Source organism: Diceros bicornis, chromosome 13 (assembly GCF_020826845.1).
Source record: "Diceros bicornis minor isolate mBicDic1 chromosome 13, mDicBic1.mat.cur, whole genome shotgun sequence".
Taxonomy (NCBI): domain Eukaryota; kingdom Metazoa; phylum Chordata; class Mammalia; order Perissodactyla; family Rhinocerotidae; genus Diceros; species Diceros bicornis.
In genome coordinates, this window is record NC_080752.1 from 29,189,801 (window position 1) to 29,207,540 (window position 17,740).

At 57.2% G+C, this 17,740-nt stretch overlaps 2 protein-coding genes across 7 annotated transcripts in view; one reads left to right on the forward strand and one right to left on the reverse strand.

The window, feature by feature from the left end:
* PIK3CD (phosphatidylinositol-4,5-bisphosphate 3-kinase catalytic subunit delta) overlaps positions 1-14,556 on the forward strand; it is a 51,786-nt gene extending 37,230 nt beyond the window's left edge. For 4 of the 5 annotated variants that reach the window (XM_058552843.1, XM_058552842.1, XM_058552844.1 and 1 more), the window contains 21 exons: positions 1,969-2,197; positions 2,323-2,552; positions 2,963-3,142; positions 3,485-3,634; positions 4,151-4,240; positions 5,302-5,523; positions 6,396-6,492; positions 6,584-6,714; positions 7,196-7,246; positions 7,324-7,491; positions 7,587-7,708; positions 7,913-8,056; positions 8,219-8,318; positions 8,465-8,643; positions 8,738-8,850; positions 9,056-9,134; positions 9,692-9,859; positions 10,730-10,853; positions 11,049-11,194; positions 11,491-11,623; positions 12,395-14,556. In XM_058552843.1, coding sequence (XP_058408826.1) covers positions 1,969-2,197; positions 2,323-2,552; positions 2,963-3,142; positions 3,485-3,634; positions 4,151-4,240; positions 5,302-5,523; positions 6,396-6,492; positions 6,584-6,714; positions 7,196-7,246; positions 7,324-7,491; positions 7,587-7,708; positions 7,913-8,056; positions 8,219-8,318; positions 8,465-8,643; positions 8,738-8,850; positions 9,056-9,134; positions 9,692-9,859; positions 10,730-10,853; positions 11,049-11,194; positions 11,491-11,623; positions 12,395-12,532 — 2,994 coding nt within the window. In that variant the 3' untranslated portion in view covers positions 12,533-14,556. The remainder of the gene's footprint in view (positions 1-1,968; positions 2,198-2,322; positions 2,553-2,962; positions 3,143-3,484; positions 3,635-4,150; positions 4,241-5,301; positions 5,524-6,395; positions 6,493-6,583; positions 6,715-7,195; positions 7,247-7,323; positions 7,492-7,586; positions 7,709-7,912; positions 8,057-8,218; positions 8,319-8,464; positions 8,644-8,737; positions 8,851-9,055; positions 9,135-9,691; positions 9,860-10,729; positions 10,854-11,048; positions 11,195-11,490; positions 11,624-12,394) is intronic. The other variant, XM_058552846.1, reaches the window with a different exon arrangement.
* Positions 14,239-17,740, reverse strand: part of CLSTN1 (calsyntenin 1) — an 85,616-nt gene continuing 82,114 nt past the window's right edge. For both annotated transcript variants that reach the window (XM_058552848.1, XM_058552847.1), the window contains 3 exons: positions 16,804-16,939; positions 16,297-16,481; positions 14,239-15,906 (listed from right to left, as the gene is read on the reverse strand). In XM_058552848.1, the coding sequence (XP_058408831.1) occupies positions 15,709-15,906; positions 16,297-16,481; positions 16,804-16,939 (519 nt within the window). In that variant the 3' untranslated portion in view covers positions 14,239-15,708. The remainder of the gene's footprint in view (positions 15,907-16,296; positions 16,482-16,803; positions 16,940-17,740) is intronic.

Genomic DNA, 17,740 nt, shown 5'->3' on the forward strand with positions numbered 1-17,740 from the left:
AGTCCTCAGGGCCTGGAACTCAGAGAGAGAGAGACAGACAGGCTCTTGCACTCACGTGCATAGTTTCTCAGATTTGAGAGCCTCGGATACAAATTTTAAAAGATATAAATAATATCCAAGAATTGTTTAAAAACTTAGAGTTGGAGTCTACCTAGCATTCCAAATTCAGCTTCCCTCCTTTTTCAGTGCTTTATCAGCGCACATTTACCGGAAAGCTTCCGGGTGTGGTTCCAATGGTGGCGTTTCATTCTCTCCATGACTGTGCCATCATTTTTGGAACCACACCCCATCCACGGCCACTTAAGAATTTTACTGGTCTTTTGTCTTTGGAGCTGTCATCATAGTAAACATCATCTTTGAAAATAGTTTTTGTTTTGTTGAATAATTTTCAGGGTGGATTACTGAGTCAAAACATTAGACATCTGGCTAGTATTTGCTAGATATTGTCTTGTCACTTTTCAAAGGGATTGTCCCACTTACAGAGTATGGGATTTAATTGGTCAGACCAGAGGGCAAGACCTTAGCTCAGAATTTTAAAAGCTATGCTTTGAGGCCAGAAAAAAAAGGCAAGAAGCAGTGGACCATCCTTGAGTGTTTTTTTAATCTTCCCTTCCTGGGAGATTTCTTTTAAAATTAGATTTTCTTCCATTTCAAAAGTAATATGGACACATTGAAATTTAGGAACATAAGAAAAAGTAGGAGGAAGCAATTACCTATGATCCAGCCTTGTGAGGCAACCACAGTTAACACTGGCTATTTCCTGTTTTCTTTATTATATACAGAGTTGTTTTTTGTGATTATTCTGATTATGAAATTTATCTTTTTTTCTGAGTTAACATTCTAACATCTTTTTCATGTTATTAACTTTATGTATGTTAACATTTTAAAGTTAGTCTTATTTTTCTGCATACAGAGCTATACATGCACGTTATTAAAATTCAAATACTGCAGAAATGTAACACACATCCGTCTCTGCAGTCTCACTCACACTCCAATTTGATTTCAATTTCTTTACATTTTATTTAACCAGGGGACAGATAGTAAATATTCTACGCTTTGCTGGTCGTATGGGATTCATCACAACTGCTGAACTCTGCCGTCGTAGGGCGAAAGCAGCCATAGACAGTGTGTAAATGAGTGGATGTGGCTGTCTTCCCATAACCTGACACACCACTGCTTGCCAAGTCCTGGTCTATAGTACTTAATGTGTTTATTATTGTTGTTTTTATGGAAATGGGCTTGAATTACATCTGCTGTTCTACAGCTTGGGTTTTTTCCCACTTAATGATGTATCTTGGAGCCCTCCATGGTGGTTCCTATAGGTATCCCTAGATTCTGGGTCACTGCTCTGTGCTCTCTTTTTGGGTTGATGGACCATAATTATCCATCTCCCATAGTAGCAGCATTGGACTGTTCCCTCCTTTTCCATCTTCTCTGTGACTCAGCGGTGATCATCTTTGTACTAAAGCTTGACTGTTGGATGGCTCCGCCAGCAATCCCTGGGGACACCTCGCCCTGAGGGCACACATTGACAGCCTTAGGTGAACACAGCCACAGAGGGTTTTGTGGGCCCCTCAGTGAGTTAAACTTTTCTCACTTAGTTGCCAACATTTAAAAATCAGGCTGATGAACCCCAGAATGATTAGCTGGGGGTGCCTGGAGGTCACGTCCAGCGGGCCATAACCTACAGGGGAGACTGTAGGACGAGCTGCTCTGTTCCAGATTTTAGCCCGTACCTGGCACCCTTCACAGAAGGGCAGTGACAGAGACTCCTGGTGACCCACGTGGCCAGGGCTCAAGGGATCTGGAGAGGGTAGTGGTCTTGGGATCTTGTCTTTGCCCTCTTCTCAGGGTCGTGCAGGGTGGGACACCCAGACTGAGGCCAGCCTCCACCTGCCCTCAGCCTCCCAGCTCCCTGTGGCCCTGCCTGCCTTGGCCGAAGAGGCTGACTGGTGACTGTCCCTCCAGGTGTTGTGGCACCGAGCCCAGTATGAGCCGCTCTTCCACATGCTCAGTGACCCCGAGGCCTACGTGTTCACCTGTGTCAACCAGACTGCAGAGCAGCAGGAGCTGGAGGACGAGCAGCGGCGGCTGTGTGACATCCAGCCCTTCCTCCCGGTCCTGCGCCTGGTGGCCCGCGAGGGCGACAGGGTGAAGAAGCTCATCAACTCACAGATCAGCCTCCTCATCGGCAAAGGTACCCCTGCTGGGGTACCTTTTGTCATCCAGGTCCCCCCCCCCCGCTCTCCACTGCCTCCCCCTGCTGTCTCCCACCCCTGCCCTCCACGCTGACCGGCTGACCGGCTCCTCCCTGCCTCTCAGGCCTCCACGAGTTTGACTCCTTGCGCGACCCAGAAGTGAATGACTTTCGCTCCAAGATGCGCCAGTTCTGTGAGGAGGCAGCCGCCTGCCGGCAGCAGCTGAGCTGGGAGGCCTGGCTACAATATAGCTTTCCCCTGCAGCTGGAGCCCTCGGCGGGGAGCTGGGGGGCCGGCACCCTACGGGTCCCCAACCGGGGCCTCCTGGTCAACGTCAAGTTCGAGGGCAGTGAGGTGAGCCCTTGGCTCCTGCCGGCCAGCTTGCTGCGTCCATGTGCATGGGGGATGCTTCATCTGTGGGACTCCCCAGTCATCCACCAACCCCCACATTCACCCTCCTCCCAGTAGCATCAGATGGTATTTGTGGGGTGTCCGTGCATGTGAGGGGCTCAGCTGAACGTCCCACCAGGCAAGTTTGACAAGGCAGAATGACTCAGTGGCCTTGGTCATTGGTCCATTCATTCATTCAGCAAATATTTCCTGGGCGTCAGCCAAGTGCCTTCATCAGACCTTGCCTTCATGGAGCTCACATTTGAGGGGCAGGGGATGCCTAATACAGGCAAATAGGCAACCCCACTCCCTGTACCTCAGAACCCCATGGGCCCTCCACAAAGGTGAGGGCTGACCCTCCCCCCTCCCCCTAGGAGAGCTTCACCTTCCAGGTGTCCACCAAGGAGGTGCCCCTAGCACTGATGGCCTACGCCCTCCGGAAGAAGGCCACGGTGTTCCGGCAGCCCCTGGTGGAGCAGCCTGAGGACTACACGCTGCAGGTGAACGGGAAGCTCGAGTACCTGTATGGCAGCTACCCCCTCTGCCAGTTCCAGGTGAGGGGAGAGGCTGGGAGGGGCCCTGCGCTCCTGGGTTCCCTGCAGCTCTGGGCTGGGGCTTGGGCTGAGGAGAGCTGGTCATTGGCCCCTCTTGAGCCTGATGAACCAGGCATTGAGGGGTCATGGCGGGAGCGTCCTCCTTGCTGGGCTGGCCCTCCCCGTCAGCACAAGGAGGGCTCCATTTTCAGGAGGTGGGTCAGGGCCGGAAGAGCCAGCAGGAGAGGACCCCCAAAGGCCTGGGATAGGCAGTGGTCAGCATGGGGGAGTCCCTGGGTAGCCAGTTGTCCCAGGAATGGTTGGGGCCACCCTGTCCGCCTCTCACTCTGCCCCCCATCTCAGTATATCTGCAGCTGCCTGCACAGTGGGCTGACCCCTCATCTGACCATGGTGCACCACTCCTCCATCCTCGCCATGCGGGACGAACAGAGCAACCCTGCCCCCCAAGTCCAAAAACCACGCACCAAGCCGCCCCCCATTCCCATGAAGAAGGTGAGCCGGCACCCTCCGCTTACCCTCCCCTCCATCCCTTCCTCCCACCTGTTGTCCAGCCTAGAGCCTATTGGGCAGCCCCCCAGCTGGGTGAGGGTCCAGGAGCCCCTGGTCTCATGCCCCTTGGTTGGTCTGTGTTGAGAGTTGGGGCTTTGAGCTTGGGCGGCCAACACGACTGACATCCTGGGGTGGGGGTTCCTGCCCGAACTTCCTGGGGGCCGCCTCCAGGCCTGGCTCTCGGCTGTCTTCTCCTCACGCTCTTCCTGCTCCTGCACTGTGGGCAGATCTCCATGCCCTGCAGAGCTCAGGGGCATTGGGGCCGCCGGGGGCACCTGCACGGCAGGTCTAAGGATGGTGTCGTGGGCAGGTCCCTGAGCCTTGCCACAAATCTGCAGCATTGCTCCCCTCCCCCCACAAGTGGCCATGGGCCTTGTCAGCAGCCAGGCTGCAACCTCCCCGCCCCAAGCCTCGGTTCCTCTGCTTTACCGCCGTGCTTCTCCCCTCCGCCCTCCTCAGCCCTCCTCTGTGTCCCTGTGGTCCCTGGAGCAGCCCTTCTACATCCAGCTGATCCAGGGCAGCAAAGTGAATGCCGACGAGCGGATGAAGGTAGGGGGCTTCTGGGATGGAGCAGGGGGAGGTATGTTTTTTGCACAAGCAAGGCGGCTGTGTCCTGGACGGGCAGCAGAGGAAGAACGGGGGTCACACGAAAGCCACCTGACCACATTACCCAGCATCCCTGCCTGGGGTGGTTGTGAGCCGCTTCAAAACAGGAAGGGGGGAGGGGAGCAGGCTGGCTGGCCAGAGAGGCTGATTCGTGGAAACAGGGCCCAGCGAGTTCTGGGTATTTGACTTTGGTGGAGGTTGTGGGGCTAGGCCCAGCCCAGGGATGTGGGAACCACAAAGTCTGGGAGGTGACAGGCGCGGAAGAGGAGGCGCTCCAGCAGGGCCAGGGACCTTGGGGCTCCCAGGGTGCCTGTGGGAGGTGTGTGCAGCAGGTGGCTCACCCCAGGGGGCCAAGCCCACTTCTGGGCTGTTCACACACCCCATCTCCGTCCTTAGGACAGCCGGCAAAGTGCAGGTTTTATTGTCCCATTTGCAGGACGTGCAACCTGGGTCCGCAGAGGCTGGGTCTCTTTGGGGAGCACTTTTTGTTGGGGTAATTTCAGAAGCAGAGCAGGCCTCCCCTGGCAGAATCATGGAGGATTGGAGCTGGGGGCTTGGCGATTGGCCGGGGCAGCTTTCTGGCTGGGCGATGCGGGCCGTCACGGTGGAGCTGGTGGAGGCAGGGCAGGGGTGTGCAGGGGCAATAAATCCTGCCCTGCCCACAGGGGGCTCATCCAATTCTGAGCAGTGGAGGGAACCCTTGGGTGTTTGAGTTAGAAGGTCCCCTGGAGTTCCCAAGCCCCGAGGGGGAAACTGAGGCCCAGAGCAGGGAAGCAACATGCCCTGGGGTCCCCCAGGGTCCTTGGGGAGCTGAGAGTGGCTGCCCATGCACAGCCATGCCTCTTTTGCACTGCCTTCTTCCACGTGGGAAGTGGGATTTAGACCCATGTGAAGTGAGGACCTTTCGGGAGGAGATTTGAGCCTTAGGTGGGTGGGAGACCCTGGGAGGAGAGAGGGAGGCTGAGCCTCTGCCACCTGTCACCCCGCACCCACACCTTCCCCAGCTGGTGGTACAGGCTGGGCTTTTCCATGGCAACGAGACACTGTGCAAGACGGTGTCCAGCTCAGAGGTGAGCGTGTGCTCGGAGCCTGTGTGGAAGCAGCGGCTGGAGTTTGACATCAACGTCTGCGACCTGCCACGCATGGCCCGTCTCTGCTTTGCACTTTACGCCGTGATTGAGAAGGCCAAGAAGGCTCGCTCCACCAAGAAGAAGTCAAAGAAGGCGGTGTGTGGGGCGGCCGGGAGGCTGGGGCCGGGCCTCAGAGAGCCAGGGCACTCCAGTCCTGCAGCCCGGGGGCCACCCCCATCCTGCTCCCAGCAGGCACACAGCCTGAGGATGGGGTCCGGGGAGGGCCTGCAGCCCCTGGCCTCCCCACCCATCCCATACTGGCCACTGCCCCTGCCCTGTGACGCCTCTGGCTTCCTGAGCTCATGAGCAGGGTGACTCAGAATATCTGGACCTGGGCCTTTGGTCCTTGCAGGAACCTGGAGGCAGCTCCCTGGGGTGGAAGGACAAATGTACTGTCCTCACAGGGGCAGAGTCCTCATGGCTCCTGAATCAGCAGCTGGCCGGGGAGGAGTGGTGTTTGGGTACTGAGTCACCAGGCCCAGGATGTGACTGGCCACTGAGCCACGCTGACTCGCCTATAGCTGAGCCGGGCCAGCTTTCCAGGACTGATGTGGTTTGCTTGGGGGTTTCTCAAGAAGCCGGGAATGGGAGGCTGGCCCCGTGGCTTAGTGGTTAAGTGCGCGCGCTCCGCTGCTGGCGGCCCGGGTTCGGATCCCAGGCGCGCACTGCTGCACCGCTTCTCCGGCCATGCTGGGGCCACGTCCCACATACAGCAGCTGGAAGAATGTGCAGCTATGACATACAACTATCTGCTGGGGCTTTGGGGGGAAAAAAATAAATAAAATTATAAAAAAAAAGAAGCCGGGAATGGGGATGCAGCCTAGAGTAGTAGGGAGCCGAGAGGTGGCTTCCTCACAGGGAGTCTGGGTGAGGGCAGGGAAGCATGGCCTGGAGGCTGGGCCCATCCTGCAGATGAGCAAATGGAGGCTCTTTGGCAGCTGGCCCTGACCTGCCCGTGTTCTTCCCAGGACTGCCCCATCGCCTGGGCCAACCTCATGCTGTTTGACTACAAGGACCAGCTCAAGACTGGGGAATGCTGCCTCTACATGTGGCCCTCCGTCCCAGGTCGGCCCAGGCCAGGGGAGAGAGGCGCGGGGCAGAGGGGTCCCAGACATGGTGGCATTCCCCGTGCAACTCCATCTGTCCCTGTGTCCAGACGAGAAAGGGGAGCTGCTGAACCCCACAGGAACCGTGCGCAGTAATCCCAACACTGAGAGTGCCGCCACCCTGGTCATCTGCCTCCCCGAGGTGGCCCCCCACCCTGTGTACTACCCTGCCCTGGACAAGGTCAGTGAGGGGCCTCCTTGCCACCTGGGGTCCAGGACCCACCCTGCCCGGAGGCTGTGGGGCTAAAGATGAACTTTCCTGACTCTGTCTCTGGGCTCCCCAGAGCATGGTCCTCACACCCCGTGCGTTGCCCAGGGCTGAGGGCTGGGTTGCCACACACATTTGGGAGCATCCTTAACTCTCTGGAATCCTCATGTGCCCTAGAGCAGTGGTTCTCAACCAGGGACCACTTTACCCCCAGGGGACTTTGGGCAATGTACAAAGACATTTTTGGTTGTCACAAATAGTGGGAGAGATGCTCCTGGCATCTTGTGGGTGGGGTGCTGCTAAATGCCCTACAGTGCACAGGACAGTCCCCACCCTGAGAGTCATTGGCCCACAAGCTCAGTAGTGCTGAGGTGTTGACACCCACCCTGGGGCCCTGCCAGGGCTGGCCCAGGCCCTGGGGGCGCCGTTGAGAGCAGGGCCTCTCTCTTTACAGATCCTGGAGCTGGGGCGGCCCGGGGAGCATGGGCGCTTCACCGAGGAGGAGGTGAGCTGGGGGCCGGGGCCGTGGGCGGTGTGGCGAGGAGCCGGGCCGCAGCCCTCACCCTGTCCTGTGCCCCTCAGCAGCTGCAGCTGCGGGAGATCCTGGAGCGGCGGGGGTCCGGGGAGCTGTACGAGCACGAGAAGGACCTGGTGTGGAAGATGCGGCACGAGGTCCAGGAGCACTTCCCCGAGGCGCTGGCCCGGCTGCTGCTGGTCACCAAGTGGAACAAGCATGAGGACGTGGCCCAGGTGGGCGGCAGGGCAGGGGCCCCGGGGGAGGGGCAGAGCCTGGAGTCAGATGCAGCCTGCGCCCGCCCCACGCCCTGACCACCCGCACTCCTCAGATGCTCTACCTGCTGTGCTCCTGGCCCGAGCTACCCGTGCTCAGCGCCCTGGAGCTGCTGGACTTCAGCTTCCCTGACCGCCACGTGGGCTCCTTCGCCATCAAGTCCCTGCGGAAACTGACGTGAGTCCCACGGGCTCCCTGCTCCTTGGAAGGGCGGCTTTGCCCCGACTGTCTGGAAGCGGGCACCAAGTGGGGACTGAACCTTCCCTGGGGACCTGCTCAGGTGGGGCGGGCCTCTGGCTCCTGCCCTGCCCTCTCACCAGCTGCAGACCCCCGTCCCTGGCCGTGAAGCTCCGGGCCCCAGCCGGCCTCCCTTCCCTGCAGGGACGATGAGCTTTTCCAGTACCTGCTGCAGCTGGTGCAGGTGCTCAAGTACGAGTCCTACCTCGACTGCGAGCTGACCAAATTCCTGCTGGACCGGGCCCTGGCCAACCGCAAGATCGGCCACTTCCTCTTCTGGCACCTCCGGTAGCTGGACTCCCCGGGCCCCTGCGTCTCCCTGGAAGGCCATGGGGAGGAGGGGCCTCCTCTGCTGGCCTCACATTTCCCGCCGGCCTGGGTGTCCTGGCCGGGCTGGGAGGCGCGGTGTGGCCATGCCAGGTGACGCTCAGCCCCTCTTCCCCCCTCCAGGTCTGAGATGCACGTGCCGTCGGTGGCCCTGCGCTTCGGCCTCATCATGGAGGCCTACTGCCGGGGCAGCACCCACCACATGAAGGTGCTGATGAAGCAGGTGAGGCCCCGCCCACACCCCTGCCCAGGGCGGGCTCCGCTTGCCGGCAGGGTTGGCCGGGCCCCTTAGAATCACCTGGGCTGAGCTGAGGCTCAGAGCCTGTCCCTCCAAGCCTGCCCACGCTGCCCTCCCGTTCTCCCGGCCAGGGGGAAGCACTGAGCAAGCTGAAGGCCCTGAACGACTTTGTCAAAGTGAGCTCCCAGAAGGCCACCAAGCCCCACACCAAGGAGCTGATGCACCTGTGCATGCGCCAGGAGACCTACCTGGAGGCGCTCTCTCACCTGCAGTCCCCGCTCGACCCCAGCACCCTGCTGGCTGAAGTCTGGTGAGCCCTGAGCCCCCGCGAGGGCCTCCTCTCGCCACCCCTCTCCCCGAAGGCCCCGTGCAGGGGTCCTGCTGACCGCTCTCTGGCCCGGCAGTGTGGAGCAGTGCACCTTCATGGACTCCAAGATGAAGCCCCTGTGGGTCATGTACAGCAACGAGGAGGCAGGCAGCCATGGCAGTGTGGGCATCATCTTTAAGAACGGGGATGGTGAGCAGGCGGGCCCCTGGTGGGGAGGCATCTGCTGAGGCCTTGGCCTTCCCACATCGTGCCCGTACTGCCCTCGGGGGACCCTGGGGGGCGACTCCTGGAGGGCAAGCCAAGGAGAAGTCCCGGGACTTTGGGGCCTGGGCATGGCTGGGAGTGGAGAACCCACTAGAAACTCAGGCTTTTGCTTCCGGGGGCCGCTGCACAGACCTCCGCCAGGACATGCTGACTCTGCAGATGATCCAGCTCATGGACGTTCTGTGGAAGCAGGAGGGGTTGGACCTGAGGTGAGGGTCCCTCCTGTCATCCATTTGTGCCTGCCTCAGGTCTAGGACTCTGTCCCTTTGGAGGGGTCCCCTCCACGCCAACATTACCACCTCAGGAAAAACGGCTCCTCCAAGAAGAGCAGGGACCAGTTTAGGGCCAAGGGAGGCAACAGAGCCACAGGAGGGTGGAGCAGGCCAGGCCTGGCGCTAGCGTCTGTCTTACTCCATTTTTCCTTTGCCCCAAGTATCCTTGGCTTCCTGCCCCATCTTGGGAAGTAGTGACATCTTTTTCCAAGCCATGTGGATTTTTCTCTCTGAGCAAATGTGAGCTCAGCTGAAGTGCTGACTTTTCCTCTATATCTGGGGTGCTCATTCTGACCTCTCCAAGGAGCCTTCCCCCAGGGCCCCAGGGCCCCAGGGGTCAAAGGCTCCTCCTCAGCACCTTTCTCCTCCTTTTCAGCAACTTGAGTAGCATCTCCTGTGACTATTTTTGGTGTCTTGAGCTCCTCAGGGGTCAGGCAGCCCCAGGGACAGCCCTTGACCGTGGCATTTCTCTGCCCCTTCCCCCACCTGGCTAGGATGACCCCCTATGGCTGCCTCTCCACTGGGGACCGCACAGGCCTCATTGAGGTGGTGCTTCACTCGGACACCATTGCCAACATCCAGCTGAACAAGAGCAACATGGCAGCCACGGCCGCCTTCAACAAGGATGCCCTGCTCAACTGGCTCAAGTCCAAGAACCCTGGGTAGGTTTAGGGCTCCAGGGACAGAGGCCTTCTTTCCAAGAGGTGTGGTTTGGGAGTCAAAAGTGAGAGGAAGGGGGCCGGCCCGGTGGCGCAAGCAGTTAAGTGCGCGCGCTCCGCTGCGGCGGCCCGGGGTTCTCTGGTTCGGATCCCGGGCGCGCACCGACGCACTGCTTGGTAAGCCATGCTGTGGCAGCGTCCCATATAAAGTGGAGGAAGATAGGCACCGATGTTAGCCCAGGGCCGTCTTCCTCAGCAAAAAAAAAAAAAAAAAAAAGAGGAGGATTGGCGGATGTTAGCTCAGGGCTGATCTCCTCACAAAAAAAAAAAAAAAAAAGTGAGAGGAAGGGCCTGGGACAGTCTCCGTGGCTTCTTGGCCCAGCCGAGGACCAGCCGTGTCTGTGTCAGGGGGGTTGGGTCTCCATTCCCCAATGTATCAGTCATCTGTTGCCGGGAACAACCACCCTGAACTCAGGAACATAAAACAACCTCCGTTTGTTATTGACTCACAAGTCTGCAGCTCGAGCTGGCTCAGCTCAGTGGTTCTGCTGTCATCACTCGTGCGACGGCTGTCATCTGGTGGCTTGACTGGGTGTGGAGGGTTGCATGTCTGGGGCCTCAGCGCTGGCTGTCAGCCGTGTGGCCTCTCATTCCAGCCTCAGCTGCCTTCTGTGGCAGTAGGGAAGGTTCAGGAGCTGTAAAGTGTCTTAAGGCCTAGGCTCTGGGATGAGCCCAGCATCGCTTCCTCCATGTTCCGTTGGTCCAGGCAGGTCACAAGGCCACATTCAAGGGGATGGAACCCCACCTCTTGGTAGAAGAAGCTGCAAAATAGTGTGGCCATGGTTTCCAATCTCCCCTCCTCCCCTCACCCAGGGAGGCCCTGGATCGAGCCATTGAGGAGTTCACACTCTCCTGCGCTGGCTACTGTGTGGCCACGTACGTGCTGGGCATCGGCGATCGGCACAGCGACAACATCATGATCCGCGAGAACGGACAGGTAGGAGCAGCGTGGGGGCTGCCATGCGGGCAGCACCTATCTTCTGGCCCTGCCCGGACCTGTCTGCTCTGCACATGGCTCCCAGGCAGAGGCCCCTCCAAGCCCTTCCGGGTCCCTCTGTCTCCGCAGCGTCCTATGGACCAAGGCACACTCCTTTCTGACTCCTTTTCAGTCTCTGCCCTTCCCTCCCCTTAGCTGTTCCACATTGATTTTGGCCACTTTCTGGGGAATTTCAAGACCAAGTTTGGAATCAACCGTGAGCGCGTCCCATTCATCCTCACCTATGACTTTGTCCACGTGATCCAGCAGGGGAAGACTAATAATAGTGAGAAATTCGAAAGGTGAGGGCGCCTCAGACCCCCTAGCTGCCCTTTGGTGCCTGGGCCCCAGGCAAAGTGCAGGGACAGGGACCAGCTCTCAGCCCACCCCTGGAAGGGGGCAGTGTGGGGAAAAGGCTCCTGAGTCCTGCAGGAGGAGGCCGGCTGGGACTTGGGGGGGCAGGCAATTAGAGAAAGTAGGGGCTTTGTGTGTACGGCTGTTTCCAGGGCAAGGGCAGGCTGGCCTGCGGGCCCCTGGCTTGGGGTGACAGGGTGAGGGAGTGGCTGAGGACCCAGAGCCCCACCCCGGCCCCCCGCAGGTTTCGGAGCTACTGTGAGAGGGCCTACACCATCCTGCGGCGCCACGGGCTGCTGTTCCTCCACCTCTTCGCCCTGATGCGGGCGGCCGGCCTGCCTGAGCTCAGCTGCTCTAAAGACATCCAGTATCTCAAGGTAAACGCCAGGGCTGGGCTGCCGGGCAGAGCAGGGAGCCTGGCCTCCCAAGGCCTGCCTCCGAGCAGTACGCCCTAGGGGGCCTGAGTGTGTGGACCCCACAGGGCACTCCCGACTCCCGTCCTCATGCCCGCCGGGACCCAGCAATGGGGTCGTGTGGGGACCGAGCAGTGGGGTCATGTGGGAAGTGGCCAGAGTTGGCCCCAGTTCTGCTGCGGGTGGGCTGGGACCTCCCTTGTCCACCGGCCTGTCCTATCTAGGCTGCACGTTTCTACTTGTACCACAAGCAGGCTGGATTAGATATGGTGCCCTCTACGCTTTAAAAAATGCTTGTCCTTCCTCTGTCTTCAGTGTGTGTGACTCTGGGGCAGGGAAAGGGTGTGGTCGGGCCGCAAGCCCCAGCCAGGTATTCTTTTGGGTGCCCAGTTCCTGCAGAATGAGGCTGCTCCCTCCCTCCCTTCTCCTGGAGTGAGTGAGTTTCCGGTGGAGAAGGCAAGGCCGCCCGTCCACCTGTGGGGCTTTGGGGCCCAGACCTCCTGGCACGAGTTGGCATCTTAGTTTGTGGGTGGTCAGGGGGCCTGTCTTGGCTTGGGATCAGAATAAAGAGCTTTTCCCAAGGGAGATGTTGCGTGGCTCCCTCCACGCAGTTCTTTTAGGAGGGAATTTAAAATGCCCAGAGAGGGCGGAACTACACGGAGGCAGGAGGGGCTGCCTTACTGAGCAGGGACCAGGCCCGCTGTGTTAATGCTCACTCTGATGATTTTGTCTCAGGACTCTCTGGCCTTGGGAAAAACGGAGGAGGAGGCTCTGAAGCACTTCCGAGTGAAGTTTAACGAAGCCCTCCGGGAGAGCTGGAAGACCAAAGTGAATTGGCTGGCCCACAATGTGTCCAAAGATAACAGGCAATAGCAGCCCCTCCCTCCCTGCGGCACACCAGCCCCTCAAGCCCTGGGCCTGGAGACGAGCAACCCATCCGTCTTGGGAACCAGGCACCCTCAGCTGTCCTTCGGGGCCTAAAAGCCTGAACTGCACCCCATGGGAAAGAACCTACACAGCTGCCTTTTGTTTACACTTGTTATTTATTTATGACTTGAAATGTTTCAGGAACTTAACAGCCATAAACAGAAATGCATCCTTTGTGCAGGGGGCGGTGCTGCCCTCCAGCGTCCCCAATCAGAGCCCTGGGCTTTGATGAGAAGACACTGTGAGGTGGGCACCTCAAGGCTGCATCTTGCTGAGGATTGTAACCCCAAGTCTTCCAGCTGGCAGATCTGGACCCAGCAAAGAATCTTTTCCCCACTAGGGAGCCTGCCTTCTTCCCAGGCTGTGCGGGTCTGGTCGCCTGGCAGCTACCTGGTGCCTGCCGTGCAGACAGGGCACCCAAACCTCCTCCGTTCACCCCTCCTTCGTGCTCTCCGTTGACTGAGCTCCAGGCGGCTCCCAGAGGAAGCCTGGGTACTCTCTAGATCCAGGGATGCTTGCTTCCCACTTTTAGTGACTCTTGGGTGCAGGATTCTCTCATCTCTGCTGTAAAGCGATTTTGTTTGCGGGTAAGAAAAAAAAGTAACCAAACTACGTACTGAACCTCTGTGGCTCGGGAGAACAGCCCGGGCCCCCGTGAAGTAGGATCTATGCTGGTCCGTCCTCAAGACACATTACAAACATTTGAGCTTGATTTAGCTCATCCTGGTCATGGATCAAAGTGAAGGCAGGTCAGAGTACTTCGTGCAATTATCTGTAACCTGCCTCTCAAAGCAGGTTTTAAGTAAGGAGGACCTGATCTCCTCTTCCAGAAGTCTCTGAGAACCTGTGAATAATCAGGTACCAGAGTGTGAGAGTTAGGGGTATGGTAGAATCTTTTTCTCTGATGGTACTTAGCTTGAAACGGTTCAGGCTTAACTTTCGGTGGATCTGAGGAGCTCTAGAAATGCAGGTTCCTGGGCCTCTCCCAGCCTTCTGAAGCCAACTCTGGAAATGGGGCTAGGAGTCTGGGCTTGCAGGAGCCCAGAGGTGATCCTGATGGATTAGCAGCCAACCTGGACCTGCCGGGCTACATGGCTGATCCCTCAGAGGCCCTACAAGGCTCAGCAGAGCCGGAAGTAGCTGCCCTCTCAACAGCCAGGTGCCAACTGTTTTTTGGTTAGAGGCAGCGGAGCAGGCGCAGTCTATAAGCAATCAGTGCCACCCACAGAGCACCACTGACCACACTCTTTTTCCCAACTAAGTGCTGAATTCATGAGCCCCACCTGGCCTGTGTGGAAATAGGAAAAGCCAAGTGTATGTCTATATTGTATGTTATTTATTTAAACAAGTCTGTGTGCTTCCTGATGTGGGCAGCACACTTGGCACATACACAGATTTCGGGTCTAGGTGCACGGCCTGTGTGCCTGGCCAGAATATTTTCTTTTTTCTAAAATCATTTAATGTTTCTGTATGGGGAAGGCGAGTTCAACATAACCTGATGTAGGTTGAGACCAGCACTCTGTGAAACCTTGAAATGAGAGGTAAAAGCCGATTAAAAGAAAGAAAAGCCTTTTTATGTTATGTTCTTAGCTCAAAAAGAAAGAGAATGCAAGATTAAAACAAAGACCAGACAGAAAACAGCACTCTCCTGGTGGAGTTAGAACGGGAACTTTATTGTAGTGTTGACACTTCCTGACCTATCATCAATATACACACCCGAAAGTGAGGCCACAGCAGCTCCAGACAGCGCTAGGTCTCGGCTCCGCGTCAGCATCTATCCATTGTCTAACAGAGCAGCTACAGTGACGGTACATGGAAGGATGGCCACACACGACACAGGACAGCCGGCAGTGTCCTCAAAACTAGCAGTTATGATCACAGAACAGTATTCAAAATTATTTCCCCCCGTTTTAGAAATCTAAAATTTTACATGTACATTAAAAACAAAGTGCTCTAGAGGTGTCAGCTCATGACTTGCTCTCGCCTTGTCCTTCACCACCGCACAGAGTAGCAGGGCTGCCTGCTCCTGGGGAGTGGTTTTCACCAGGGGCTCTGGGGAGGAGAGAGGAGCGCACGGGCTGTTCAGGGGAAAATCTAGCACTTTGCCTTCAGGCCACTCGGTGTCCTTCCAGGGAATCTGTTCCTCAGATGTTCAGAGTACAGATCACTCAGGCCTATTGCGTCCCCAAACCAAGGGGTAAGGCGGCTTGCACCATCTCTATAATGGATACGTACTCCCAGCAGCAAGGAAACATATGTCTGTTAAGTAGGAACCCCAAGGCTGTTCGCGATGAGTCCAGGTTCCCGCAAGAAGCGCTGCCGGCCATCGGAGGAGAGTGCAAAAGAAGCCGGGACCCTAGCCCTCTGCCAAATTAGAAATGGGCAGAATCCCAAAGAAAACACCTGGCCATTTCCAGCCTCCAAAGAGGGGTCCCTGATCCGGTCGTGTTGCCCCCCCCTCCAATCCCCGCTGAGCAGCGCACCAAAGTCCGTGCCCCCTGACAGCCCTGGCTACACACCGAGACCTGAGACCTGAGGCTGGAGTGTACCGGTTGCCTGCGTGGGGCAGGCCCCTTTCTCCTTGTCTCAGGTGGAGGGGCAGCAGGAGCCCGTGGGGTCTCTCCTGTGCTCAGTGTTCGCACCTCACTTTGCATTCCAGTCCTGGATTACACTAGCACAGAGGACACGAGGAATCCCGATTTATTTACAAAATATTAAAAAGTCAGTTCATCATCTACATATTAATCCCCACTCTGCCACTTTATACATGCACTAGTTTGGAAAAAATAAAGACTTTAAAAAAAAAAAAGAAAAAAAGGATTACTAGGTAGGAGTGAGCAATTTTAACCCTTTGTCAACGAGTCCAGTCATTGCAGCTTTTCTGGAGGTGCGAGGGGGCCACGCAGAGCGAGATGACATAACTTAAGAGAGATCCGGGCGGGGGGCAAGGGGGAGCCTACAGTCCTACACACCAAGCACGGGCAGAAGATCGGTGATGGGGAGGGTCTGCAGACCTACTGGCCAGAATGACTTTGTACATCGTGGACCCTTGGGACTGGTACGACAGATGACAGCAGAGTCTTCTGAAGCAGAAAAAGCAGTGACGGAGGGAGGGCGGCAGCTCAGTAGCTGAGGGTGGAGTCATCCCACTCCAGCTGCTGCTGCCTGTTCACGTTCTGCTGGTCCCCGTGCTCCCCGCCCTCCTCCTCCTCGCTGCTCTCCGACTCGGCGCTGGTGATGTCATCCTCCTCCTCCCCATCCTCGCTCTCTTCCTCCTCCTCCTCCTCTTCCTCCTCACTGCTGTGCTGGTCCTCATATGTCTGACAAAGAGACGGCCGCCTGAGTCCAGCCCCCGGCCCTGCTCACAACCCAACCAGAGCTGCAGAGGAAGGGACTCCCCACGTCACACGCCACAGCAAGGGAAGGGCTGGACCACGCTGGAAGTCGCCTCATCAAAGACAAAAGGGTCACATGCACAGGGTCTGTGCCCTGGGAAGAGCACATGTCTACACTTACTGGGTGGCATGACCATGAATAGGGCCTCTCTCAGCCTCAGTTTACCTACCTGACCTCAGGGGACACCTGCACCTCACAGAGTCGTCGTGCGGATCACACAACATAAAGCACACAAGTTGCTTCTCTGTGGTGGGCCCAGCTTTGGCCCTGGCCTGCAGGGGTTCTCAGCTGGGGGGTCACCCGTCCACGCCTACCTCCATGGGGTTTACGGTGATGGTCAAGGCCGAGTCATCCCAATCCATCTCATTCTCCTTCCCGGTGTCCTGGTCCCGCATGGTTCGCTGATGTGCAGCCCGGATCCGGAACACTCCCAGGATAATCATGAAAACCAAGAAGCTGACACACACCACAATCACCACGGTTGCGGTGCTAGGGACAGCTGCAATGAGATTGGGAGACATCATTAACCCAGAAGGTCATTGTGCCCTCGACTTCCTCCACGACATACACTGAATGTGTCACCTGATGCCAGAGAACAGGGAGAAACATTAGAAAAGCCTCAGCACAAGTTTCAAGTCCGGGTCTATCTTGTGTGCCCTGTTGCCGTGGCCGTGCAAGTCTGCCCTGTTTGTGCGTTAGTTTCCGCGTGTGTGCCATGGGAGAACAGGCAGGCTGGCCAGGGGCTGGGCTCCTGGCAGGAGGGGGAAGGGCATCTACCCAGACCCTGCTCGGGGGTCTCAGGCTTTTCCCCACAGCCCTACCTGCGAATGGGTGGGGGTTGGCCAGGTTATGACCCGAGAGGTCAACGAAGGAGCGATGCTCAGGGTGAAGGAACTGCGGCTGGGCAGCCATATGGTTGGCATATTCCACGGGGTTGGCCGTGTGGATTACGTTCACCTGCAGCAGAGAGACAGAAAGGCAGCCTGAATGTGCCCGAGAAATGGAAATGCAGCTCAGATGCTAACCCAGCCAGCGCCACCCGAAGTGGGCTCTGGACCCGGGCTGGTGAGCAGATGAGAAAAGGACAAAAGAGAATCAAGGGTGAGAACTCAAACCGTTGTAACAACTGACACTGTCACACATCCAAGAAATAGAGCGCTATTCTAGAACTCATTTTTATTGTATTTTATAGAAGAATCTGTCCACAACAGACTGGAAAAAAACCAAACACCCCCACTGGTCCTTCACCACCAGTTGTTTGAGAAGCATGGCACAGACCATCTCCCTTTTTCCCAAAAACCACAGTCCCATGAAAGAGCACAAATCATAACCGTTTATTTCCTTTCAAATCCGTCCCTTCGGCTCAAAGAAAACACTCATCGATTCCTTGGCACTATGGGTTCAGCGTCATGCAGCTGGGACCTCACAGTGTAAACGTTCAACTGCTGAGACTAACCCTGGGTCCATTTCTCCAGACCACAGAAGCCCTGGGTGATACGGGAGCTGCCACCTAGGTCTGCTGAAGACCTCAGAGCAGGACGAGTGCCCTCTGACCACTGTGAGGCCCCTGCTCAGCACCCCTCACCCTGGGCCAAGGATTTATTCACAGCCGGGCCAGCCATCTACAACTACAAAGAACTTGCGTTCCCTTGAGCTGCTCTTCCTAAAGCAGTGTCAAGTCTGTAGAAACAGCCTTGTCCCCAACCCCAAGGCCTTAACCGCCACTTGCTCTTGATCACCTCCCTCCAAACGTCCCTC